Here is a 25,503-nt window from a genome sequence, read left to right as displayed (position 1 = left end):
AAAAGACAAGGAAGGGGATAGTCAAATCGGTACGACGGTAATAGCGTCGCCCTGGCCTAAAGAAGAAGGCATCAGGGTAAAGGCGATAGATTGACCAATTATGGGTTTTGAGCAACTGGCGTTTATCTTCCGCCCCAGCCTGGGCTTCGTGACCAGGGCAAATTGGTCTAGGATTAAGTTTTAAAAAAAATATCTGTCTGACAAGGGACGAATCCATCGAGATCATTGCTATATTGGATATTCCAAAATCGATGTGATAAGGTTGCCCGTTGATTCTGTGCAAGCTCTATGCCACATCCAAGCGGGAGCAGGGCGGAGGCCAGCTACATGTCCTGTTCTCAGAGTGCGGGAGAGAAAAGGGGAATAATTTCAAAGCAAGTTGGGGCGGGGTTGACTGAATGAATTCGCAGTGGAAGAAATAGGGTGGTTCACACCCTATGGAGGCTCTTTGTATAGTTTCTCTTCAAGACCATAGTTTTGCTGCTGTTGACATCCAGGACCTTTGATACCACAGCAGCGGAAAGGCTTTCCTAAACACCAGATAGACTACCTATGGGTGACTTGAACATGGGGTCCTTATCAGTAAATCTTGTAAATTGTATAGTTAAAAGAGGCAAATGGTTGATGACTTCAAGATGTCGATTGTTCATATATGATAAGAAATTATTGGTACATGTTCGGACTGTATGAGCTGGTAGCGCCAAGGCAGACCGATTCACTAGGCGAGCTATCACAGGGAAAGGGGAGAGTAACACAGAGTAAGAAGGTTGAAATGTCCCTCCACGAAAATTTACGCTGTGGGCGACAATTCCACGGGGAGAGGAGGGAAGGGGGAGGTTTAGATTCCAAGAATCATTTAAGCAGCAACGAACTTGCGGACGTCTATAAAAAAGATTAGCATATATTCCATGCGTAGAAGTAGCGCAGGCAAACTCACTGTCCAACCAGCGAACGTACTCCTTCTGCTCCTTGAACGCAATGTAGTCGGTGACCATGTTCTGGAACTCGAGGTTCAGGCCACGCTCCTCAAGGTAGCGGCCCCAGAAAGCAAGGAGCTCGGGGTCCAGGTTCTCAGCAGGGGGGCCGGCATAGAAGCTCTGGCGGGACCAGTCCTTCTCGGCAGTCTGGGCGTTGGCGATCTCGGCGTTCTTGAAGTGAGAGATCTCCTCGATCTGGAGGTCACCATCCTGGATGACAGCCTGGACCAGGAGAGCACCGTTGTTGGGCTTCTCAATGGTGACGTTGATGCGGGCGGGGAAGGTAGGGGGGAGGATCTCGTCCTCACCCTCGGCGGGCTTGTTCTGGTAGTCGCCCTCGTCGGCCAGAGCATCGTCGGCAAGGTCGTCCATGGGGTCCTCGGCGAGGTTGTTGATGTCAGCGACGGTGAAGGTGACGCGGATGCTAGGAAATGAGGACCGGTTAATGATTGATGACTGGATGATGGAATTGCGAAAAAAAACTCACGTCTCGTTGCCGAAGGTCTTCGTCAGGACAACCTCCTGCTCACCCTCGACATCCTTGGCCTGCCACTGACCAGCCTCGAGAGTGTAGTCAATGCTGGCCTGCTGCTCCTTGGCATCCTCCTGGCCGGAGGCCTTCTCGTGCTTCAGTTCCTCCTCGAGCTTGGCGATAAGCTCGATGTCACCTGGAAAAAACCAAAACACCAGGCATTAGCATACATGAAACACAGTACGGCAAGATCGGATCTGCATCCCCGAAATAGACGGCGGAGAAGAACTTGATTGATTCACTTACCCTCACCAGCGGGCTCCCGGAAAACACTGGCAGTTGAGAAAGCAGCGTAGGCGGGCTTGATGGCCTGCTTCCAGGGCTGCGCAATAGCGGGTTTAGCCAGGATAGTCGGGCGCAGAGAAGTGCGGGCGACGGAGCGCGAGAAGCGCGGGACAGAGCGAGTAAGGGCACGGAGCGACAGCATTGTGAGGGGTGGATGAGTATGGATCCGGGGATGTGTTCTGGGAATGGAGAGAGCTTTCGAGGAGAAAAAGAGGCGGCCGAGCTCAACCGATGATGCTAGCGCCAAGACCCACGCTTTTTCTGGCACCGCCCAAGTTTTGGTCTGCAGATCTGCCGAGGACTTTTGATGATAACAGCGAGGGATTGAATCAACGATTTATAGTGGAACCATATATAGAATGTAAATTATGAATAGTGTCATATTTCATGCAGATGCAAATACTTTTATATACGACAGGACAAATAGGGCCAAATGTACTCCGTATGCGCCAATCGTCCCACACTCATCAAAATAGAGAAATATCCGTAATTATGACATGCCTTTGGGCGGGAAGGTCGAGGCTTGCTTCACTCCCTCGTGTGTGATTCGAATGAACTTGACTGAGCTGAGTCCAGCCCAATTGCCGTTCCAGTGCTTCAGAGCGTGCAGTACATCTGCATCTCCCATGTCGGGCAACCAGAAACCGGTCTTGAGTTCCTTCTCCTCCGTTTCGGTCCGCTGTGACAGAAGCTCCTCTCGTCGGGTCGGCGGCCGCCCTTTTCGGCGCTCAGACTTGAGTTGTGCGATTTCTTCTTCGTCTCGGTGGATGCACCTAGAGTCTGTTAGTCTTGAGGCTCAACGGGAAAAATCCATGATAGCGAACGTACTTTAGGATCATCTCGGTAAGCTGGGCATCGGACAAGGGTTCCTCAACAGCTTGAACGGCATCGTGGAAATATTGAATGCGCTCCACTAATTAAAGGTTAGAGGACACAATGCGATTCATAAATTCAGCCGTTGTACTAACTGTATGGCTGGCGGGCTTTCAATGTCATGCCCGCATGGTGGGACAGTCGTTCCTCTCGGGAACCTGCGCGGCGCAGACGCCTGGCGTCACGGCTGTTCTCGTGCATGGAGTCCATAGCGCCGCGCTTCTTGGAAATGTGCTTATGCACCTTGGAAAGGGATACACTCGGCATGGTGGCGGTTCTTGGTAAATTGGATCGATTGCTTGAAACTATTGAATTAACTAGTGGAGCAGCAACGATAATTATTTTTCGGGCGGCATGCAGAATTGGGCGGTCAATGATAGTCGCGACAATGCCACCGCCTTCCCAATCGCGACCGTGCATCGCGTCTGCGCGTCGAGGGGAACAAACGAGGACAAACATTCCAGCAGACTACCATGGGGTGATCTCCTCGGTGATTCTGCATTCGTTTGGTCTTGTTTATGCCCCTCTGCTTTCCAACTTGCTGAACATCGGTCGTTTCTGAACATACATGTTACTGCTTCTCCAGTAGATAACGAGGACCCGCTTGTCCTTTGAACGGTGCCCGCCATGGGTATCAAGGGTGCGTTATATGCTCTTGATCGAGTCAGGGGGAGGGTTGGAGGACGCTGACAAGCTATAGGACTTCACGGGCTTCTCAAGTCCATACAAAAACCATGTCATTTGAAGAATTTGAGTGGACAGACCCTTGGCGTCGATGCCTATGGCTGGCTCCACCGCGGTACAGTGGCCTGCTCAGTGGACTTGGTCCTAGATAGACCTACCAGAAAGTAAGTAATCTGCATGGCTCATCATATATATGTGCGGTGTTGATCTAACACCGGACTCGCAGACATCTTGATTTCGTCCTTAATCGAGTCCGCATGCTCCTCTTCTTCGGCGTCACCCCATATCTCGTTTTCGATGGCGACAATCTCCCTAGCAAAGCCGGCACTGAGCAGGACCGATATCGACGCCGCCAGCAGAGCAAGGCAATGGGGCTTGATCTACAACGCAAAGGTCGATTGGCGGAAGCCTACCAAGAGTTCCAGAAGGCAGTCGACGTTACCCCATACATGGCCCGTCAGTTGATTGAGGAATTGAAGAAAATGAACGTTCAATATGTGGTGGCCCCATATGAAGCAGATGCCCAGCTGGTGTACCTTGAGCAACAGGGTCTCATTCATGGAATCATTTCCGAGGACTCGGATTTGCTGGTGTTTGGTGCGAAGAGACTATTGTCCAAAATGGACCAGCATGGGGATTGCATCGAAATTGACCGGGCAGACTTTACCGCTTGTCGGGAAGTTAGCTTGGTTGGCTGGAGTGACGCAGATTTCCGACGGATGTGTATCCTGAGTGGATGTGATTACCTGGCAAACATTCCCAAAATGGGATTGAAGACTGCCTATCGCAGCATTCGCAAGCACCGAACTGTGGAAAAGACCTTGCGCATGCTGCAATTTGAGAACCATCTTCAGGTTCCCGCTGACTATCTCGCCAAGTTCCAGCAGGCGGAGATTACTTTCCTCTACCAGCGAGTCTTCTGCCCCAATGCTAAGAAGCTGGTGACTCTTACACCTCCCGAAGATGGGATCAACCTTGACGAGCTGCCATTCATCGGCGCGGACGTGGTGGCGGACATTGCAGCTGGAGTGGCCTGCGGTGACTTGGACCCGACAACCAAGGAACCGATTGAGTTGAAACCAGTGGCTCCAGGTAAATTATTCCGGGGGATTATTCGCCGTCAGACTCTGGGGTCGTCTTCCGAGCTGAAGCCCAGCAAGCCCATCAGTTCGATCTTCACCCCGAAGCGCATGCCGCTGGGCGAGCTGGATCCGAACAGTCTCACCCCGTCCCCGAGCCAGCAGATACTTCTGGAACGGAATGCGAACAACTCCTGGCAAGCCAGCTTTTCGCCCTATCGCTCGACACCGAATAGATCGACCTCCTTCCGGGCACTGCCTGACCAAGGCCGCAGCCCGATGGTCCGTAGCGTTGAGCGTAACTCATTCCTCGCACAAACCGCGACTGCATCTACCCTTCAGCCCATTAAGCGACAGAGACTATGCTCTGAGACCGAGGATGATCAGCTACCAGCGCGTCCTGACTTTCGGAGCCGCTTCTTTGCCCCCAAGACAGACCAAGCCAGCCCCAGCGGAGAAAAGGTCTCGCGAACCAAGAAACAACGCAAGTCGGGGTTGGATGTTTTCTCTGATGACTCGGTGGCTGAAGATATCTTCTCTGGGATCCCCGACCCTGGCTCCAAGCAAGATGTCCAAGATGCCATGGAAACTCCAGTTAGAGTGCAAGGACCAGCAGAAGCCGATGTCCGGGGCGAGGAAGATAGCCCATCTGTCCGACAGACTGAATGCAGTGATGCACTGCCGAGAGACGAAGCTCAAGCAGATCAAGCATCCGAGGATCATGAGTTCGATCAAGCTCTAGGCTATCATGTTCAACGACAGAATTCGTCGATCCTTTCAAAGTACACCTTTAATGCAGGCTCCAAGGCTGCTTCTAGCCGGTCTCCAATGACCAAAATTCCGGTCTTTCAATCCGGTAACAAGCCTGCGCTACTCGCATCGCCCCGGACGCCTCAAGTGACTGCTCAGAGAGCCCCACAGCGCCAGCGATTGACCCCGTTGCAGCGTATGGGGCAAGCAGCCTTGACTCGATCTCAGTCTATCAACTTCCCAACTAAGCTTCGCCAGGCCGACTCTATGGATTCGCAGAGTGAAGGAGAGTCTCTGCTTGCGCCGAGATCCTCCCGCAACTCTATTCAAGGCAGCGAAGATCTGATCATCCCCGACAGTGACGAGGACGGAGAGGATGAGCATAAAATTTCTGGACAGACCACACCATTGGATCTGAAGCGATTCTCGTTTGCAGTGAACTAAGGACCATGCATTTGGATTTTGGGTATGGAGTACTGGACTGGACAATAACCTTTTGGAGGTGTGCATTTTCATGGTTGTGGGACCCCTTCTATCAGAAGGTGGGTGCGGCGTTGATGGAGTCATGTTTTATTCTCATGTGTGGATTAGGCGAAGCATTTCTAATCCTAATAACATAATCTGTTTGATTAACATTGTGGATGATTTGTAACTCCAGTTTCTGTGTGTAGACCCTGTTTGACTCCATAGAATCCATTCCCTATGGAGCACTGTATGTACTGATGTGTTGGTCGGGCAGATAACTTGGAGGCTGGGGGGCGACGGTGGGGCTAACTTTAAGACAATCAAGGCTAACCCCATTTGGGACTAGTCAGGATCAGGCGCCACCCAGTTGTCCCTGGCAGAACACCCAAAACTGAAGGCGGTCACCTTTGGTTTCCCGGGAAGCGGGAGAGTAAACAATGGCGGTTGGCCCAGCCTCCCAGATTCCCATACTCTCGTCTCCATCCCCAGCCTCCAAGGGCTTCATTGTGTCGATTTCGAGACTGACCTGGTTTTTGGGCTGCAGCTACGCTCTCTTTCCCTTCCCTCCCCCCTTTCCATTCCTTCTACACATTCTTCCTCTTTCGACACAACTCAATCTCACACCCATTGTTTCGAAAAGCTTCAAAGCTTCTGACCAGTATCCATACTGTTATCTAGGTGCGACCCAGATCCGAAGAACCGCCTTGTTCAACTCGATTGTTATTCTGGTGTGCTTTCGACTTCCACCTTCGACGACCAGAATCAATTCGATCTTCGACCTATCTCGCATCTTATCTTCTCCATTCCTCCTCCCGTCCTCCACATTCCATACCAACGATCTTATCTTCAAAGTCAATTGACGGCCGTCTATCCTCGTCGAGAATCATCCCGGCGCCGGCAAAGGGCGTTTAAGCGGAGGTTCTGACTCTGCATTCAGCTTCTCAAACTCCTTCTCGGAGACCCGAGAAGTGAGTCTATTTGACGATCTAGAAAAGAGGTGGTCGCTTGTGCGCCATAACCAGTCACGATGGCAATTGCATTCGCGCAGGGCATTGGCCGTATGTTGGACCCTATATACCATTCTTGAACTCACTAGACAAGTCTTGCTAATACCATTCGCAGGATTCATTCCCATGGTCGGATACCACCATGTGTTGATGATTCTTATTGCCGTCGCAATTATCTTGTTATGTACGTCATTGACAACATTCCTTAGCTTGCTTCCCACGTTTCTCGATCAGATTGGAATGTTTACTAACCGTCTACAGCACTCTTGTTGGCTGGATGCTCTTCATCATCCCCGCAAATACCCAATATCTTCCTTATCTCCATGTACTATGAGAAGTACAAGCCCGTTCTCGATCTCGCGCAAGTCGACCCCGGCGTGGTTACGGCCATGTCAAACATTGTACAAAGCGCCGAATTGGAAGTTCGCGTGGGATACTTTGGTATCTGCATTCAGCCCGATGGTGGCTCGTTCATCTGTAACGCCAACGCCACTGCGCTCGCCGAGATTGTCAATGTCGACGCAGACCCACTCAACTTGATCTGGGTTGCGTCAACATTCAAGGATGCAGTTGTGTTCCCATACCTTCTGTAAGTTTTCATATACATATCCCTGTGTTATTGGATGTCGCTAATCCGCATCTAGCATCGTTGCCGTCATTCTCGCTTTCTTCTGCTTCATCCTCCTCGCAACCTTCCCCGGCTGGCACGAGGAGCCTGACGAGTCTGGCTCTGCCGTTGAAGTCAAGCCCTTTCCATCTCGACCCGTTTCCCAAGCTGCCCTTGCCCTGATCTTCGTGTCTTCCGTCTTCGTGCTCGTCTCAGTATTATGGCAGCATACTGCATCGGTTGCAGCTAGCACGATAGCCCAGGATTTTGGTAACAGCGTCGTCAAGAGCGGTGTTGGTACCTCCGCCATGGTATTGGGTTGGTTCGGTTTTGTGCTATTGGTGATCGTCACCATCGGTCTCCTGATCATGATTCTGAGCATCAGTATGCTGAGAAAACTGACTGACGATGACTAAATGCTTGTTGATTGATTGCTATTTGTTTTTTTTTCATCATTTGTTGATTTACTTGTTCGCCTTGCACTTATCACCCCCCTCGACACGCTACACATATCTCTACGCTCTTATAACCGAACGACACGCATGGGACACGAATAATATCTCTTCTACGAGCCAAAGACAATGGCTCGCAACACGAAATGGAATCTACGGAACACGAAATCTGGGATGATAACTCCCGCAATGGGAAATGGAAATGGTTGGATTTGGACAATTTGGGATTTACGCACATATCAGAGGATCAGGGATCCTCTTACCCCATGATTTTTGTCATGCAATGGGCTTGGCAATATGCCGAGCAAACTTTGATCGAATGTCATAAACTGTTGGATGTCAATTCTTTTTCTTGTACAGCCTCGCGGCCGGTGTTTTTGGTCGCGCTTTTTTCTCGCTTTCTCCACCCTGCCTTGTGGGATTGGGTTTCTGGCGTTTCATCTTTCATCCATGTATAAATCAATGTTTCGCTCCTGCTTGATCTTTTGAATTTATCTAGCCTTTGGCTAGTTTGATTTATGGTTATTGTTGCATAAAATATGGTTTGATGGTGCGTCGATTTGACGCGTTCTAGATAGTTGAATCTCCGAGAATGAAACTTAAATAACTCATACCAATACATGTGCTTCCACGTAAGATATCATCCCCAGTTGCTATTGAGCCACATTACCAGAAATTGACTTCTCAGTTTCGCTGTTGCAAAGCTTATAGTACGTCCCTGACAACCATCTAGCCAAACTATCCTTCAGTCGTATGTTTACAATTTCTCGAACTATTGGCCTATTGTTGTGGACACACTCCCATGAATAGCAACTAGATCCTCCATGGTGTCTCACGACACGAGCCGGTAGAGCCTTGGGATGGAACAAGCAAGTGTAAAATGTGGCATAGAATCATATGATTCTGTTCTGCTATGAACGATAATAGTATGTTTGTTCAAAAAGATAGACTAACGCCTGAAGAGACAACAATGACCGCAGATTGCAGGCTCCATATCCGATGTACGCCATAACCGATGCAGCAGAAGCCATAGAAACGCGACAGGGAGGTTAACTTATACAGGTTTGAGTCAATCTCGCACTAACAATTCAGTTCCCAGGCCTTAGTAGTCCATTGGGAAGCCTCCGCCTCCATTGCCACCCTTGTCGTGAGGTCCATCGTACCCGCCAATGCCCTGGTCATCAAGAGACTTGTAGTACGGATTAGAGCCACCATCGCGACCCCCACGACCACGTCCACGACCTCCACGAGCAGAGCCTCGACCCCGGCCAGTTCCACGACCGCGACCTCGGTGAGAACCTCGCCGGGAGCTTTCATCGTTGGAGTGTCGATTATCACCGGCTGGACGCTGGTATGGGTGATAACCATGTGTCTGTCCTTGGTTCACGGCTTCATAGCCACCGCTGCCATGGCTTATGTGAGGGTAAAGAATATCTTCATCGCGTTCCTGCTGATGGCGTCTCTTATGGCTTCTGTTGACATTTTGGCTGTCCCACTCGCCGTCGTACGGATTGTCTTCCTCAACTCGCAAGACGACCTTCTCCCCGACGACTGTGTCAATCGCTATGGCCAGTCCGGCTGGAATAGGTTGCCAATTATGAATCTTGCCTGCATCGGCCGGACGAGATCCTCTGCGGCAAGCCAGAACGATCAATGGCGTGTGATTCTCCGTGTGAACGGGTTCGTTTGATGGCATGGGCACTACTTGAGCTGCCCAAACCTTGTTCTCAAACACTCCCAGTCCAGTCACTTGCCAGCTTAATTTCTTCCCCATGCCTCCAACTTTACCCAGAATCGACTGAGTGGCAGGGCGTGGAGTGATCAGAATGCTGTTAGCCATGTACTTCAGGTCATTTGACTCTGTATGCTGCAACATTGGACTCAGTAGGTCATCAATGATGCGCTGTGAATCCTGTTGAGAGATGAGATAGCCTGTGTAGAATACCGTGCGTTTGATGCGCAGCCGTGAGTATCGTGACTTGACCTTTGCCAAGGACGAGTTGCGGCGGGAAAGGTTGTGGGAGTTTATCATTCGCTGCACCTCGGCAGTTTCAGTGACAGGATCAAGGTATGTGCATCCCTCGGTAACCTGGATGACTTCAGCATTGAGGGGCTTTCGAGGTACCGGGCCATGGCCAGCTTGCAAGCTCCGGTTCAACGTGCCAAAGAAGTCTCGGAATCCTTTCACGCTGTAATTGGTATAAGTATTATGACACACAAACCGCCAGACACAAGGATACGTACTGCTTCACACGGTCCTCGTAGATCCGAATCTCATCAGCCTGGTCGTAAGTGTAAACAAGGTCCTCAAGGAAATTCTGTTTGAATTTCATGGTCGATGCAAACTGTTGACCATTTGGCCCAACTTCTGGCTTCAACCCGATGAGATCAAACTCCAGTTTTTGACTGGTTGCCATGCGCTTGATGAGAGATGCGAAGTTGGCTTCACCTCGACCCGTCAAGAGCACGGTCAGTGCATCCTTTTGATCCATGCTCAATTTAACCAAGCGCAACTTTCAAGGGTGTCAGCCAAAAGTACCATATCAAGCCACTCTATGAAGGCCGGGAGTCACACAATTTGCTCGTTCCACCAACCATTCCAAGCTCTTGGTTCCTCGACCTCGATACCCTTGCCGGTAGCAGTGAGAATGTTAGGGTCATGCCACCACCCGCCGTTTGCGAAGCTCTCCCAGGCCTGTAGGAACCCGATGGTCGAGCCGTTCCATAGTTGCGGGTTGGGGAGAGGGCTCAGGAACACTAGGGAAAAGGGTTAAGTCAGATCTGGGATCTTGCAGGATGACGAGACACTGTATGATCCTCACGAGTATTGTCGAAGTCGTAGACATGAATGGCCTTGATTTGTGAGACGGCTAAATCCCGTACACCAATTAGCTCTATTTTCACGGAAGAGTTCAGGTTCCGCCAGCACGTCGAGTCCTCTCACCTGGGAGTTCTCTGGTCGCGACTGACCAACGCTTGAGCGAGGTCAGGGTATGTGAAGGACCCCGCTGAGAGGTCGCGGTGCCGTAAGACATTGTTGAGGCTGGAGGTCCCAGGCGCGCAAATTTCTCCGAAATGACTTGTTTCGCTGAACGCATCGAGGGTTATCACGGCGTCCTTATCTCTAGTGTCTGTCGAATGCGCGTCTTGGTCTCAAGGTGGTAGAAGCAGTCCGGAATCTACCAGGGTTAGTTCATCTCGCGAGAATCGCGTCGATCCTGAGATTGCAACCGAGAGGAGTGATCCTGTTTTGAAGAAGTAGCTTGCGAGTTATTGGATCCTGGAAAGCTTGGGAAGCTTCGATCGAGGGTTTTTTGCCGCGGGCGGTCCCGCCTTCCTCGAACGTGACTTAGCGATAAGAGCGATAAAGAATGGGATGCGACAGCTACTTCCTGTCCGCCACTTGCTCCCCGGCCTTCATGGCAGAGAATGGAGATTTGCAGCAACAAATCCTCCAGAAAACCCTTAAGGAGGTAGCGGACGAGGAGGCGGAAGGTGCTGATCCCTGCGTTATTTGTCTGGATACCATCACAGAGCCATGCGTTGGAGTACCCTGCCATCATGCCAACTTCGACTATTTATGCCTGCTCAGTTGGCTAGAGCAGCAACCGAATTGCCCTTTATGTATGTCAGCATGGATCATACTCGAGGATCGCAGCTGACTGTTAGTGCTATACAGGCAAGGCAAGTCTCACCGCTGTACAGTATGACCTGAAGGGCCCCCAGGGCCCAAAGACATACGTCGTACCTCCCGTTACTACTCCCGGGACCACAGCCCGCGCCCCTCTACCGCATGAGCTTCGATTCAGAGGACACCAACGTCGTCGACAAAGATCCCGTCTGCACCAACCTCAGCCTTCGCCTAGTAACCCGGTTTCTGTCCGTCGCGATGTATATCGCAATCAACTATACTCGTTGAGGGTCGGATCGAATCGACTTTCGCAATACACCGAGGTGACACCGGAAGATTTCAACCGCGATGAAGCGCTAGTTTCGCGCGCCCGGAAGTGGATTCGCCGTGAATTGCAAGTGTTCAGCTTTCTGCATCCGGAGGCAGAGGATGCGCCAGAAGAGAGGCGGGATCCCGTGCCTCGCTCGAGACAGCAGCGATTAGAGCAGCGGAGGGCAAATAATGCCGAGTTCTTGCTCGAGTACGTTGTCGCTATTCTGCGTACAGTGGACATCAAAGGGAGTGCCGGGCAAGCGGAAGAGTTACTGCGCGATTTTCTCGGGAGGGACAACGCTCGTTTGTTCCTTCATGAATTATTGGCGTGGTTGCGAAGCCCTTACAATTCGTTGGAGGACTGGGACCGTCATGTGCAGTATCCTGCCTCAAGGCCCGCATCCCGCGACAGAGAGTGCCGAGATCTCAACTATCATGGTGGTGACTCTATTCGACCTAGCTCGACTCGCGCCCGTAGCGCATCGCCAGCCCGTGAACATGATCGCACCTTGTTTGACCGGGTCTCAAGGCCTGGAAGTTCGCAGCCGTCTGCACGGAGAGGGGCTGCATCTAGGAATCGGGGTTCAAATCTACGTGCTCCATGGCCAGAGCGGAATCGGCATCTTCTAGACCGATATATCCCCGACTAGCATAGTACAGTATAACAATGGGCTGGCCTTGTACACTAGGTGGGGTTCTCCTACATTTGACAGAAATCAAGTGACGATTGAATTATATTTTAGATGTGTAAATTGATTGCTGTGACCGACCAGGCCCCGTTGATGCTAATTATGAATGCAATCGTCTCTTCGTGAACATTAGAGTACCCCAAAAACAGCCTCTATCGTTTGCAGAACCGCCCACGGCCACGAGATCCTCCTCTGTGGTGGATCTTCAGACTTCGGTAATTCGTATGGGCCTGGGAATTGGCCTTGATCATCCGGGTCTTGGGTGCCTTCTCTGCTTTCTCCGGAGCCGGCGCTGCCTTTAATGGCTCTTCCTTGGGTGGAGGTTTGGCCATCGAGACGGCTTCCCTTATACGCTCGGAGAAACTCTTCGCCCTGGCCAAAGGTTTGGATGGTTCGCCATACTCTGGATCATCGTCGGAGTCTGCATCAGGCTCCTCTGGATCAGATTCTGGATCAGACATGGTATGCAAGGAAGCCACATCGTCACCTATATTTTCTTCATGATAGGTATCGTCGACGACTTCGGAGCCTGCTGGGAGCTGAGTTTCAGGAACTGCAACAATCTCATCATCGCTTTCTGGATATTCCTCGACAGGAGGCAGAGTGGAGTTCGGGCGAAGCTTTGGCCGAGGGGCAACTGGACGCATGATAACTCTTCGCGTAGTTCGCTTCTGTCCCTTCTTTTTATAGGGCCGCTGGTTGTCTGGCATGACCTGACTTTGAGGAACCTGGAGGTTCGCTGCTTCTTGCTCCGCTTCGATTTCCCGGAGCATATCCCACTCATCATCCTCGCGCTCTTCCTCCATGGCCCGTAGGCCTTGGACCAAATGCGACAATCCCTTCCCTGCAAACTGCAGTGGTTTTCGGGATGCGATAGGACTCAGTCCCGCGCTCTGATCATTTGAAGGTGGAGGTGGAAGTCTGTTGAAATTGGTTCGCCGTAAGAAGGACGGGGTTTCGGAGGTGTTCGGTTCTGGCGATGCAGGTGCCTCACTGGTTGGGCGCGTGTTTTCCTGATCTTCTCTATCATCGTCTTTTTCGACCATAGCAGCGTAACGCATAGTCGTTGGAGTTGCGAAGAGATTGGCCAAGTAGAATTGTTTGGTTGAGGATGCGGGCGTGCGGGAAAGCCGTGTGCTCTCTTCTTCCTCTTCTGGAACTTCGGCCATAGGTTCAGAGGTCTTCGGCTTGGATGGCGTAAGGAACCCCGCGGCTAAGAAGTCCTTTTGTTTTTTTGCTGATGGCGTCGCGTTGCTTCCTCCCGATTCTGACAGCATATCGAATAGCCCGAGGGCTTTTCCATCGCGCTGCGGTGTTGGTCCGATTGCAGCCTTGAGTGGTGACGGTGCTGGTTCGCTTTGGCGATGTGCGCTAGGGCTGAATAACTTGCGGAATGTCGAAGGCGACACAAACTCGTCTACGTGGTTGATATGCTTGTTGCGGTTGTTTGATGGTGTCGCAAAAAGTCCCTTAGCCGACTTTCGTGGGGTAGCGACTGGTTGCGCCGAATCTGGCCCTGTGGGAGAAGCATGTTTTCGTTTTCTAGACTGGGCGTCGGATGATTCCTGTCGGTTCTCGCGCCGGCTTAAAGAAGACTCGAGTGCCTTCAGTCTACCGTATTCCTTATATTTCGCGGCTAGAACAGACCCCACAGATATTAGCGACCTCAAGTTCATCCGATAACCTAAAAGTTGGTGCCCAAAGAGCCGTCACTTACCAATGTCGGGATGTTGCTTGATATCTTCGCGACCAGCTTTCCGGCCATCATGTGTGGATGCAAACTCTTTCTCCCAAGTCTTCAATTCCGCACGGAGGCTGATAGCCTTCGACGCAACCTCGGCACTTGAATTTAGGACGTGGTCGGCCATTGCTGCAGAAGATGCGGCCAGACGCATATGAAGGGAGGAAGAACCGACGCGAAACGCGAAAATCAATTAACGCGGTGACGTCGCGTGCTCGGCCCGCAACCCACCCAAGGAACCACCCCAAGTAGTGTTGCTGACACGAGGGATTGGACCAATTAATTCAGGCTAAACTGGTATTTCCCCCTCCTTTGATTAACTGACACTCAATGTGTCAACCAGGCTGACAGATTTGGTCTCCGAATTGTTGGTGGCCTAACTCAAACGCCAATGGGCTTTCGTGTTAGAAACGTGGCGTTCACTCCACGCGGGGAACAGTATGCCGTTCCATGACTCTATACGCCCAAGTCGGCATTATAAATACCTGCTTAGTTCCTCGATGGTGCAATTGATTGTTTGAATGTAGATTGTTACCACTCATATCTGGAGTTACAGTCTTTTCAAATAATCAAAAAGCCATGTCTACCGCGCAGTCTCCATTCGACGAAGCATTCGATACCTGGGTCAAAGATGCATTAGAAGAATGGAAGGTGCCTGGACTATCTATCGCAGTTGTGCATAATGAAGAGACATTCTCAAAGGTAATGAACCCAGATCAAACTTTCAGTCAGTTACTCCCTCATATGCTGACCACATATCAGGCATACGGCATCGCCGAATTTCCCGACAGAAAGATGACCACGGACACGATATTCCCAGCCGCAAGCACCACCAAGGCATTCACTGCAGCGGCCACGTCAATTGCAATTCAAGATAGCAAAGACACTCCATCGCCAATTGATTGGGACACTCCAGTATCATCTGTCATCCCAGAAGACTTTGTTCTATCAGACGACTATGCGACAAAGAACACTACTCTCGAAGATGCCCTCTCTCATCGATCGGGCTTCCCCAGTCATCCGTGGCCACTCACCTACGGCGATAAAGATACTACAGTTTCCGATATCGTTCGCTCGTACAGGCATATGCCGCTTTCGGCTCCCCCTCGGACTACATTCCAATACACTAATCATATGTTCATTGTCATGGCGCATTTGCTCGAAAAGCAGACTGGGGAGCCACTCGGCTCGTTCTTGAAAAAGCGCATCTGGGATCCTCTTGGTATGAAAGAGACTTATTTCTCTACCGAAGAGGCCAAGAAAGTTCCGTCGAGTGCAGCCAAGGTCGTCAAGGGGTACACATGGATCCCCGAGGAAACTGGCGGACATTGGTTTGAAGAACCAGAGGCAAATTGGAGGCCGAATACGGGCGGCGGGGCGATGGTCAGCAGTGTTCTAGATTACTCGCGTTGGGTGCGCGAATTGATCTATCGTACTGGGCCATTAAAGGGCCACGACTCGCTGACCAAACCGCGGACCTTCCTTTTCGACGCTGGGGATATCAATCTCCCCACGCCGTATCACGCGTACGCCTTGGGCTGGTTTGTTGATAACTACCGAGGCCAGCACCTTTATGCGCATTCAGGTGGTTGGCCTGGCTATTCTTCCTTCGTGGCATTCATGCCAGAGAAGAAGTTTGGCTTTGCAATTATGGGAAACTCCAATTCCGCCCGTTTTGTTCATTTCAGGCTCGCTGTTCTTCTCATGGATAAGCTACTTGGGCCGGTTGATGATCCACTGCACGATGAGAAAATGAAAGAGTTCTATGACCAGCATGAGAAGGTCAAGGAGAGAGCTCTCAAGTACCATCCTGAAGATATGGACGCTATCAAGCGAAAGATGTTTCCCTCTTTGGCTGATCCTCCCGTTCCTCATACTCTCCCACTTGAGAAGTATGTCGGCACGTACAGGCACCCTACCGGCAACTGGGTTCCTGTCGTTCTAGGCGAGGATGGGAAGCTGGGTATTGATGCATCTCATGGAGCTGTACCCGGTTATTTGACTCTTACGCATGCTAGCGGTGAATTCTTTGTTGCGAAAATGAAGTCTAGCAATCTTGCTGAGATGCAGCCCGCAGCTGCTGAATTCTACATTGACGTGTCGGGAGTCGTCAAGAAGATCGGTCTGAGACTGGAGCCTGCGTTGAAAGAGGAGAAGATCTGGTTTGAGCGGAGTGAATCGTGATACCTTAAAATGTCTTCCATTAATTGTCTATTGGACATTAGCCATAAATTAACGTTTTGGATGATAATCTTCGTCTCGCTGGTAAGCCACCATGAGGGTATCCTCCAAGATAAATCCCAATCACCAGCTCGTCAACCCCCGTACTCGATCGAAACCACCCCGAAGCTGCGTTTCGGGGTGCACCACCTTCCCTTGCAGTATCGTATACTTCACAATCCCTTCGCAGTGCTCCGGTCTCACACGCGCCAACCAAATCATCTGCTGATCTTTCTTTCGATAAATGAGCACATTGGCAGAGAACTTGTGCCCGCCGACATGAGAGACAAAGTAGATGCCCGCGCCACCAGGCCGCGAGTCATCAGCATCGCGGTCCAACCCTAAAGGCCGAAGGTGTCGCTCGAGTTCGCGCTTGATCAAAGGAGCTGTAATACCGCATCGCGCGTCTCGTCGCTTGTGCGAACAGAGTAGAATCACGTAGTCGAGCTCGCATGGTCGTGTGGTCATTCCTGCCTCTTGACAAATTTGGCCACTACTGTTCTTTTCACCGGCAGAGCTGTCGATAAATCGATGAACCAGGTTGGGAACATCTGCTTGAGAGACGGAATCCACAAATGTGAACGAAGGCAAGATAAGAACCGACGTTGGCTGGTTGGCCTCAATCTCCTTGCCATCGTGATCTGCTGGTTGGATATTGGATGCGGACACCATGTAGCGCTGGAAGGTAGAGTTAGCCAGTGAAAAAAAAATCAACGTCAGTTAATCGAACATACGCCTCGTTTTGACTTTGCCGAAGAATCCTCAAAGGCCTCCATGAGACTCCCCCTCTCTTGTCCGACCTTCTCTTTCCAGTCAGACCGCCCCGTCGCGACCAAGACGTGCGAGTGAAACTCCTTGATGTGGCCGTATAGTGGCATGGAATTTTCCACTTTCACTTTCGCTGGGAACTGTGTCGTGCAATCCGCGCAATCTTTCAGACAGTCTGGTCCGTCTTCCTCGGGATTCACTTTGGGGAAAACATAGTCGGGCTCGGAGCCGCGGGCGATGGACAGCAATGAGCGTAACATGGTCGCGATCGCGATGAGGGTGTATTTGCGTATTGAGACCTGTGGATTGTTGAGAGTTGAATTGGTTCCTGGCTGTAAATTTAAATGCTTGTTCTTCGAACTTTGTGGCTGCCTGGGTTGATATAGTCCTGTGTAGGAGGATATCTCCGAGAAACTTTTCCCCGAGCTGTTAAAGCCGATGAGGCCGAGAGGAGAGGGTCCACCAACATTCACTGTTGTAACTTATCAGGCGCGATTGCCATTTGACTTTAGACTAAGATTCAGGCCAATCCAATCAAAGTGATGGGATTTAGGACTCACCGCGCTTGGCATTGCCGCGACGTTCTGAGGGGCATGTTTGATCCATCCTCTCTTGAGCTCACCACTGCATAACATGACGCCATATGTCGTCGGACAATAGCAGACACCGAGAGCACATTCAAGATTTAATCAACTGTATTCAATTAGAGTCTGTGGGCAGTATGGATTGTCCTTGGAAATGGCTTTCTAGAACCTCTTTAACATTTTGTAGATGGTTAACAAAGATCTTGGCCTGTTGAATACTTCATAGTATCGTGGGTGGTGTCAACATGGTAACCGATTCAAGGCAAAGACCGCCTTTTTAATTGTGATTCATACACAGGTACTGTACAGTGGTCTCCTGTTCTAAACTGTTCTTAAACATGGATTCCTTGTGTCATTATAGGTTTTAGTCCAAGAAATGTGCTGTTGAACTGGTAATGGTAGCAACTCTTTGTCCCCTGAAGGCAGAGACGCCGTTGACACTGCCAGCAAATTTGTAGACTCTTCCCGAGGCTTCAACCAAGTTTGTTATCTGAGAATTGGCGTCGCTTCGAGTTGTTAGACCTTGCAGGAACTATCACTAGTTGGGAGTGCAATCATAGCCCTCCTGAGGCCCACTATCCAACCCAGCAACCTTCAAAACCCCTTCCCAGAACCAAGTTCAGGTATCCCAGGTATAGCTCTCAGATAAAAAAACCTTGGCATTGTTGCCGTTCACAAGTAGATGAAGTAAAGCCGTGCAGTTGAGGGACTTGACTAGGAACACCCCAAGTGACTACCTTTCTCAAGAATTCTTGAAAGAGCCGCAGGTCCTGCTCAGAAACCTTGAAATCAACGACGAGTTGTCGGCCTATACCGAGGATTTTGGCTGCACGACCGGAGAAGTCGAACGTTCCCTGAGTTCCCGAGAAGGAGACTTGCTCTAGTCCTCCATATACCGTTTCGCCGGTTCCGAGAGTTATGCAGTAGCTATCGGAGAAGTAATCGGTTGATTGAGGGTCGCCCTTCCACGGTTCTTCCTCGAAAAGGTCTCGCTGGAATATCATTGATAAGTTCGAATCACCAGGCCCTTGTGAAAAGCCTGCTTCTAGAACTTGGTCGTCCTCGTCGGCGATACCGCCCGCGTCTTGTGCGGTTATTCTCATTGTAATACAGCTGCTTTGTCCTCGAGCTTTGGGGCTTTGCTGCTCGCTGTAGCGGCAGTGTGGGGTAATGATGAGAGTGGGATATCGGCGTGAGTGGAGCCTGGGTTGGGGTGTGTGAGGTCGATAGATTGTGGCGCTGATCAATGAGAGTGCTAAATTGAGTGCTAAATTAAACAGTTCTTCAATTGATTATCATTTGACATAATATAGTCTTTCTAGAAATAAAAACTGTTAGCTACTCTTGGAGAACTATATACGGAAAATAGCCGAATTGGATGTACAGAGAATGGGCAGACTCTTGATTCGCGGCCTTCTCGTATTCTCTAGGCGATCGTAATCTTTGGTGGCCCCGCTACTTAGCTCAAAGACTTCGAAGAATACTCAACGGAGTGTCTTCATTGATTTGTTGCTTAATCGGAAGGTGTTGATCTATGCTCGTATCCTGGAAATACCAGTTGCCTGGGCTTTCGCATTATCACAGACGAAATACATGACTGAGACCCCCAGATCAAGTATCTCGTCATCTCCCCCTAATCGCTTCGATCTTTCTCACCATCCATCTTACTATCATCGCTCTATCCATCCAAACACGGACCCTCCGACTTCCCACTCAACTCCGCCATTCTTAGAATTCAGTCATGAAGCCTACGATCACATGGTATCGGAATAGGGAACTACGTGCCTACAAGATACCCGACAGCGTAGACGAGGCCCTGGGACCGGTAGCGACCTACCATATTGAGCCCAACGATGAAGTCCAGAGTCATGCAACCACTCCAAACCTCGACTGCGCAGTCTACACGACCCGCAACAAGGTGACGTGCGTTGGCCAGGATGGTGGGCCGCTGTGGTGCTACAACCTAGAGCCTCATACTCCCGAGCGCTTACCCAGAACCGAGTGCATATTCTCCCTCGATGGGAACTTGCTGTGGCTGTACCGGCCGGACGCGATGACAGATCGTGGTCCCGACCGATTGGTTGTTTTGCTTGCGAGTACGGGGGAGACGGTCGCACAGGCAGAGCTAGACACCGTCGGACAGGCAGCCCAGTTCGTGCAACATCCCGACGGGCGTCATGTCATGCTCGATGTGGGCGAGGGCCAGGACGGGGTAAAACTATTCCTCGCGGCACTCGCCGACAGTGGTGGGATAGACCTGCACTCCTACGGTTGGGACGACCGGGCCCTAATTGATATCGCGCCGAATGGGCAATGTTTTATGACCGTCGACCACGGTCGGTACGATGTCGCCTTTCACACGTTTCCCAGTGGTGAGGAAATCTTGCGGCTGCCGATCACCGCTTTCGGTTATGAGGATGACGAAGAGGACAAAGAGGACGATTCATTTGTGGACTGGGGCGGCGGCTTTCTCAACGCCGATATTGCGGTTGTCGTTATTACGGGCGAGCTGAATGATGAGGAATGGTACCACTATTATCAGGTCGACTTGCGCACTGGTAAGCCACTCGGTCGCTTTGAAGCGCACTCCACCGAGATCGATGGCTTCCAAGCCCTTGGTGATGGCACTTGGATCGCCTCCGATTTTAATGGTAACCCAGTACGCCATCTGTCGTATAGTCAATGAAAGGAGAAGCCAAGACGTGGCATCTCAGTGATCAGCAGTGGCCATGATATCGGTTGTGTTGGCATCATTCGGAGGGAATTGGCAGCCAGCACTAAATCCACAATTGACCACAAATTTGTTAACAAAGCGGGAGACCGGTTTTCAGCCTCTAGACCCTGTCTAGGTACATATATCCTAATCGATTGACCAATATCGGGGTGCAGGTCACGTTGTAAACACTGGATTCCGTCATCAGTAGGAATGTTTATTCTGCGATTATGCAAGATACTCCATCCCAGCAGCAATAACCAATACCCGCAAAGCCTCTGCGCTTGGCGTGTCTAACGGACATGTCCAGATGTAGACTGGGCTGACACGATTTGAAACGAGCAGTCCTCGAAAGGGCACGGCGTCAGATCGCTAAAGCAAAGTGGGCCGTGGCGGAAGGTACCGAGGCTGAGCAGGGTGGAAACTATTTTTACACCTGCCATACGAGGGAGGTGAAAAACAAGTCAAGTGTAGAGGAGCCCAAACTGTGGCCAGCTATGCAAAGGATATGCCAAAGTGATTTGCATCAAGATCTGGAGAAAACAAACGGGAAAGACTCAAAAGTTGGGGAAAACATCTCCGGTCGGATTCTTCGGACAGACTTACCGCATTTGGCAGGTGCAAGTGGACCTCACTACGTAAGCTGAAGCACACCCTGAACCAGTCCACCTCGGAGGTAACGAGATTCCCCCAAGAGTATACACTCTTGGTATATTCATGCCAAGTATCATCTCTCACTCTTCACCCTGACATGGCCGATGTGGAAAGTGTAAACAATGCGCCGCTGCCAGATCGGCCGCGCAAAAGGCGCCGTCGCACGATGGCCTGCACGCAATGCCGCAGTCGCAAATTGCGTTGCGATCGCGAATATCCAACGTGCACCCGCTGCTTGAAGAGCCGAACCCCGACCAAATGCACCTACGAGGACGGCTTCTTGTGGCAGCAGCCCACCACCGTGACTGCTGCAGCCTTTGCTGCAGATCGAGGAAATGGACATTCGATCATGTCTATGCCTCCCCGGACCGAGCAGGCCGAGTTTATTAATACTGAGACTCCCCCAGACTCGGGGATCGGAGCAGCGTCGACTCGGTCGGAAACTCTCGTTTCGACTATTGCGCCCGATTCGGGCTCAACTGCTCGTCCAGAGGGTGGACCGCACCACAGGGGACGGCATTCGGGGAAGGAGAGGGGCTTCCTGGAGACGGTTCTTGGAGCCCCCAAGGCTGCTGTGAATCAGGAGCCTTATGTGAATACTGGCCTTTTGCAGCGGCCAAAACGTCCCGCGCCGGAAGAGGCGACCCCTTTCTCGTCACAAATGGACCGGGGCGATGATGGTGATGAGGAAATCGACGATGTACTGTCTCCATCGCATCAATTGGATCTTTCCCCTCGTATGATGATGAGAGGTCGCGAGACCAAGACTCGGTTTAGCGGGTCGGGTATCTACGCCAATGTGGTTGCTCAGGTATGTTATTCTCATAACGATCCTCGACTCAAGCATGTTTCATTATTTTTTTGCGTTTTTGCTCTCTTCCACTGACCATCGCTCTAGTTTCCTGACATCAGAGCTTTTGCTGAGGAAATTCGTCTGGCCAACCCAATCCTCTCACGGGTGCGACCCGACCTGGAGCGGGTGAAACGGGGACTATGGAAGCGCAAGCCACTCAATGAGCCCTTTCCCGAACCCACGATTACTTCTCTGATCTCCCTTCTGCCGGCAAAGCCAGTAGCTGATGCGCTGATCGGAGTCTACTTGACATACATCGAGTCCACACACTGCGTCTTCCATGTCCCCACCTTTCTTCAAGAGGTGGACGAATTCTGGAGGATAATGGATAACCCTGGCGCCGTCTCAGCTGGGTTTGTCGTGCAACTGCTCCTGGTGCTTGCCTGTGCCTGGAATCTGGCCGATGTGGCTAGTTTGCAAGAGAAGAGCGCCACTCCACTCAAATGCTATACCGCAGTGGAATGGGTGTTGCATGCAGAAAAGTGGATCGATAATGCACATATCAAGCGGCTTGATCTTACTTCTCTACGGCTCTACATTCTGCTGATCATGGCGCAAAATTGCTTTGGCACGAAACGCAGTAAGGCATGGCTTGCTACTAGCACATTGGTTAAGCAGGCAATGCTCTCTGGTTATCATCGCGACCCAGACAAATATGCTCGGATTTCAATCTTCAACAAAGAGATGCGCCGGCGCATCTGGATGACCATTGTGGAATTGGACCTGCAAGTGGCTATTGACCGAGGCATGCCACCCTCGGTCCAAACTTTAGATTATGATACACTGCCTCCTCTGAATATTGATGACGACGAGATTCATGAAAATTCAACTGAAACCCCCGCAGACCGACCGCTGAGCGAGATGACAGATTCATCCTTCCAGAGTGCATTGGGCCGGTCTCTTGCTCTTCGACTTAAAGCCTGCCACTTGATGCACTCGCCTCGGGTCAGTTGTCGCTACGAAGAGATTCAGCGCCTAGATTGGGAATTGAATCGACAACTTTCTCGGATCCCTCAGTGGACCACGAATGATGCAAATGACCTCGTTACTCAGCACAAGATCACGCTATGGAAAGCTACCATTGAGACAAAATTGGCGCAAAGCTTGCTCTCCATTCACACCCCATTCGCCATCGAATCAAGGAAGGAACCGCTGTTTTCACCTTCGGCACGGTCTCGCCTGGATGCCGCAACCATGATTCTCTCGACCCAGAAGCGACTTCACGAAACCTCTCGGCCATTGTCACTATGTCTACTTGGTGAATGGACCCTACAGGCGTACATCTCTATGTGCCAAGTGCTCCATAATTCGGATCATCAAAACTGTAAGCATCCTCTCCCGTGCCAACTTATTGACATGAGCTAATTCAATATCCACAGCTTACTCTTCCCACCCTTCATCTTCCGCCTTCCTCCTGCATACTATACCCGGCCTTCCAGACTCACTACTTTCCCTGGTTGAAGCGGTCCTGATCTCTCTCGAAGCTCGATTCATGTTAGTAGTCAAGGGAGCGAAAGACTACTTCTTCCTCTCAACTATCGTAGCCTTGGTCAAAGCCAAAATCTGGCCCACCCAGGCAGGCATGTACAAACAACAAGTGGTGGAGCGAATCTTGTCATTTGCACAGACGCTCTTCACCCGGCATGCGAATTGCGAGCACCTGGGTAAACCGGGGATGGGTAGTTTCCAAAACAATCAGGTTTGTTACCTCGCTCATCAGACTTGGCATTTGGCGAGATACTGACATACCATTTCCTTTGCTAGATTGCGTCGTTCATTGCGACTCCCGGCATGGCACCGGTGCTACCCTCGGACTTTGATTCCATCCTCCCACCGCCAAATCTTGGTGTTACGGTACGTCAAGCAATCCTATTCTATGATCGGGCTCTTTCAAATTGTGCTGCGACTAATTTATCTTCTTGTTTTATAGCCACCGGGCGATTTCGATCCTTTCTTGGATGTCTTTGACTGGGAAGACTTGACGGGTATTGCCCTCTGCAACTAGAAAGATCAGACGATGATCATGCATTTTATAGGTGTACGATAGCTTCGTTGTGCGTAGCGATCAATGGGGGTCTTTGCATATTTTGTATCTATCGAGGGCATCATTTTTGCTCCATCACAATATCAACCACAGCCTTGTTAATTCCATGACTCCATCATAGGGGCAACAATCCACCCTACTACAAATAAAGCGACATCATGCTAATCCCACTCTACTCTCAAAAGATATTTCAAATATCTAGCAATTGCTACATCCCACACTCCCCTATCATCAAGAATTATACCCTCCGATCACACGACGCATGTCACCATACAATCATGACCCGCGACGATCCCTTTCCTTCCTGCAAGGGTCAAACCGTACACCGAGCAGCTCCAAGAAACGAACCCACCGATGAACCGAACTATGAGCGTTAGTTTCATCTTCATGCAAATTTTTGGCAAAGCCTTGCGACGGATCGTTTGAAGATGTCTAGTGCCAGCCTTCTCGGCTAACATTGAGGTTGTAAGGACCAAGCCTTGGGAAAGTGGACCTGGGCGAGAGAGAAAGAAAAAAGGTGTGGGGGCGATGAAATATGGGGCTGACTGTGTAACCATTTTGTTTCTCAACTTGGCGAAGGTTCAGCCCCGGTCAGCGATGGGGGCTGCTGCAGTCAGAGTAGGACTGTTGTACAAAGAGGGCAAATAGGATACAGACACGGTGGTCATGGGGAATTAAGTTTTGCGGGGGGTAAATGGTACTCCGATATGACAAGGTACCCCCCGTACGGAGTAGCGAAGACTAGAATCCAACGAAAAGAATATCCGCCCACGAGGAGGTTAAATCCAAGCTGTAGTTGCTATTGGTGGAGAACGACGGAATAAACCCAAGGAACCCAGACCTCCAAGAGAGAGGGGAAAGGGGAAAGATAGCGACGAGAGGAGTTCCAACCCAATCGCTCCTTTGGACGCTTCCCGTTCGGACCCCGTTGGACCCAATCAACGGTCGGACTGGCCGCCTCTGCGTGAGCGCAACTCGTGTTCTGACAGGTCGGTGGGTTTAGCTTGGCGGGAGATGAGAAACGAGATACGAGTCTAAGGGAGGGGAGGGGAGGAAGTAGGAGATAGTAGAATAGTACCTGGCCCCCAATTTGCGCAGTCAACTGTCTACTACTGTAAATACATCAATGCTAAGATTATGGTTAAGTACAGTTGTCAGTCTGATTACCACGGTATCGGGTACCAAACTGTAGTTAACTATAGCCTTTCCTAGTGGACTATCTTTGGTCGGCACTGCAGTTGGCCCCCTCAATTTTAGTCTACAAATATGGCCGCCTAAATCACTTGGCTTTGGTTTAGAGTCGGTCGATCGTCGGACCCTGCACAAGGCTCCATGGCTGTGCTTTTTTTTCTTCTCTTTTTAGCTTTTCCATTTCATCTTTCTTCTTTGTCTTCGATTTTTCTTGCTGTCCCTTGCGCTACATAACTAGTTGATCATCCCCGGCATCTCTTTTATTCCATTGCTTGGTCCCATTGTCCATATCCAAGTCCACGACTGCTCCTCGTCTTTCTCGACTATTTCCCTGTACACAACAGACATGTATCGCGCGACACGATAACCATTGACTCTCAACCCCTCCTCTG

The 25,503-nt window shown here is 50.7% G+C and overlaps 12 protein-coding genes across 12 annotated transcripts; 6 read left to right on the top strand and 6 right to left on the bottom strand.

The window, feature by feature from the left end:
• Positions 1-856: 856 nt before the first annotated feature.
• N7496_004997 (MAM33 family protein) lies at positions 857-1,936 on the bottom strand (the record flags this gene model as incomplete). The annotated part of the gene is made up of 4 exons (XM_056697926.1): positions 857-882; positions 938-1,401; positions 1,465-1,645; positions 1,756-1,936. 4 exons carry the CDS (start codon positions 1,934-1,936, stop codon positions 857-859), a joined length of 852 nt encoding a protein of 283 aa, XP_056556451.1.
• Positions 1,937-2,284: 348 nt separating this feature from the next.
• Positions 2,285-2,934, bottom strand: N7496_004996 (translation machinery-associated protein 16; the record flags this gene model as incomplete). Its single annotated transcript, XM_056697925.1, has 3 exons — positions 2,285-2,567; positions 2,623-2,707; positions 2,763-2,934. The coding sequence occupies 3 exons, from the start codon at positions 2,932-2,934 to the stop codon at positions 2,285-2,287; spliced, it is 540 nt and encodes a 179-aa protein (XP_056556450.1).
• Positions 2,935-3,294: 360 nt separating this feature from the next.
• Positions 3,295-5,624, top strand: N7496_004995 (putative exonuclease; the record flags this gene model as incomplete). The annotated part of the gene is made up of 3 exons (XM_056697924.1): positions 3,295-3,307; positions 3,362-3,515; positions 3,578-5,624. The coding sequence occupies 3 exons, from the start codon at positions 3,295-3,297 to the stop codon at positions 5,622-5,624; spliced, it is 2,214 nt and encodes a 737-aa protein (XP_056556449.1).
• Positions 5,625-6,672: 1,048 nt separating this feature from the next.
• N7496_004994 (Fig1 domain-containing protein) lies at positions 6,673-7,675 on the top strand (the record flags this gene model as incomplete). Its single annotated transcript, XM_056697923.1, has 4 exons — positions 6,673-6,703; positions 6,768-6,836; positions 6,914-7,241; positions 7,297-7,675. The coding sequence occupies 4 exons, from the start codon at positions 6,673-6,675 to the stop codon at positions 7,673-7,675; spliced, it is 807 nt and encodes a 268-aa protein (XP_056556448.1).
• Positions 7,676-8,813: 1,138 nt separating this feature from the next.
• Positions 8,814-10,746, bottom strand: N7496_004993 (rRNA 2'-O-methyltransferase fibrillarin-like protein; the record flags this gene model as incomplete). Its single annotated transcript, XM_056697922.1, has 5 exons — positions 8,814-9,900; positions 9,956-10,224; positions 10,287-10,468; positions 10,534-10,605; positions 10,656-10,746. The coding sequence occupies 5 exons, from the start codon at positions 10,744-10,746 to the stop codon at positions 8,814-8,816; spliced, it is 1,701 nt and encodes a 566-aa protein (XP_056556447.1).
• A 336-nt stretch (positions 10,747-11,082) lies between these two features.
• N7496_004992 (RING finger domain protein) lies at positions 11,083-12,304 on the top strand (the record flags this gene model as incomplete). The annotated part of the gene is made up of 2 exons (XM_056697921.1): positions 11,083-11,335; positions 11,391-12,304. 2 exons carry the CDS (start codon positions 11,083-11,085, stop codon positions 12,302-12,304), a joined length of 1,167 nt encoding a protein of 388 aa, XP_056556446.1.
• A 191-nt stretch (positions 12,305-12,495) lies between these two features.
• On the bottom strand, positions 12,496-14,211 carry sld2 (the record flags this gene model as incomplete). Its single annotated transcript, XM_056697920.1, has 2 exons — positions 12,496-13,979; positions 14,061-14,211. 2 exons carry the CDS (start codon positions 14,209-14,211, stop codon positions 12,496-12,498), a joined length of 1,635 nt encoding a protein of 544 aa, XP_056556445.1.
• A 452-nt stretch (positions 14,212-14,663) lies between these two features.
• Positions 14,664-16,268, top strand: N7496_004990 (uncharacterized protein; the record flags this gene model as incomplete). Its single annotated transcript, XM_056697919.1, has 1 exon — positions 14,664-16,268. The coding sequence occupies one exon, from the start codon at positions 14,664-14,666 to the stop codon at positions 16,266-16,268; it is 1,605 nt and encodes a 534-aa protein (XP_056556444.1).
• A 120-nt stretch (positions 16,269-16,388) lies between these two features.
• N7496_004989 (sucrase/ferredoxin-like domain-containing protein) lies at positions 16,389-17,332 on the bottom strand (the record flags this gene model as incomplete). Its single annotated transcript, XM_056697918.1, has 2 exons — positions 16,389-16,982; positions 17,039-17,332. The coding sequence occupies 2 exons, from the start codon at positions 17,330-17,332 to the stop codon at positions 16,389-16,391; spliced, it is 888 nt and encodes a 295-aa protein (XP_056556443.1).
• Positions 17,333-18,297: 965 nt separating this feature from the next.
• On the bottom strand, positions 18,298-18,759 carry N7496_004988 (immunity protein 7-domain-containing protein; the record flags this gene model as incomplete). The annotated part of the gene is made up of 1 exon (XM_056697917.1): positions 18,298-18,759. One exon carries the CDS (start codon positions 18,757-18,759, stop codon positions 18,298-18,300), a length of 462 nt encoding a protein of 153 aa, XP_056556442.1.
• A 638-nt stretch (positions 18,760-19,397) lies between these two features.
• Positions 19,398-20,342, top strand: N7496_004987 (uncharacterized protein; the record flags this gene model as incomplete). Its single annotated transcript, XM_056697916.1, has 1 exon — positions 19,398-20,342. The coding sequence occupies one exon, from the start codon at positions 19,398-19,400 to the stop codon at positions 20,340-20,342; it is 945 nt and encodes a 314-aa protein (XP_056556441.1).
• Positions 20,343-21,120: 778 nt separating this feature from the next.
• On the top strand, positions 21,121-23,881 carry N7496_004986 (putative C6 transcription factor; the record flags this gene model as incomplete). The annotated part of the gene is made up of 5 exons (XM_056697915.1): positions 21,121-21,834; positions 21,922-23,200; positions 23,256-23,575; positions 23,641-23,730; positions 23,807-23,881. The coding sequence occupies 5 exons, from the start codon at positions 21,121-21,123 to the stop codon at positions 23,879-23,881; spliced, it is 2,478 nt and encodes an 825-aa protein (XP_056556440.1).
• Positions 23,882-25,503: the final 1,622 nt, after the last annotated feature.

The sequence above is a fragment of the Penicillium cataractarum genome, assembly GCF_028827025.1.
Source record: "Penicillium cataractarum strain IBT 29864 chromosome Unknown utg000004l, whole genome shotgun sequence".
In the NCBI taxonomy this organism is placed as follows: domain Eukaryota; kingdom Fungi; phylum Ascomycota; class Eurotiomycetes; order Eurotiales; family Aspergillaceae; genus Penicillium; species Penicillium cataractarum.
The sequence above is the reverse complement of the archived record's forward strand: the minus strand, read 5'-3'. Positions and strand labels throughout refer to the sequence as shown.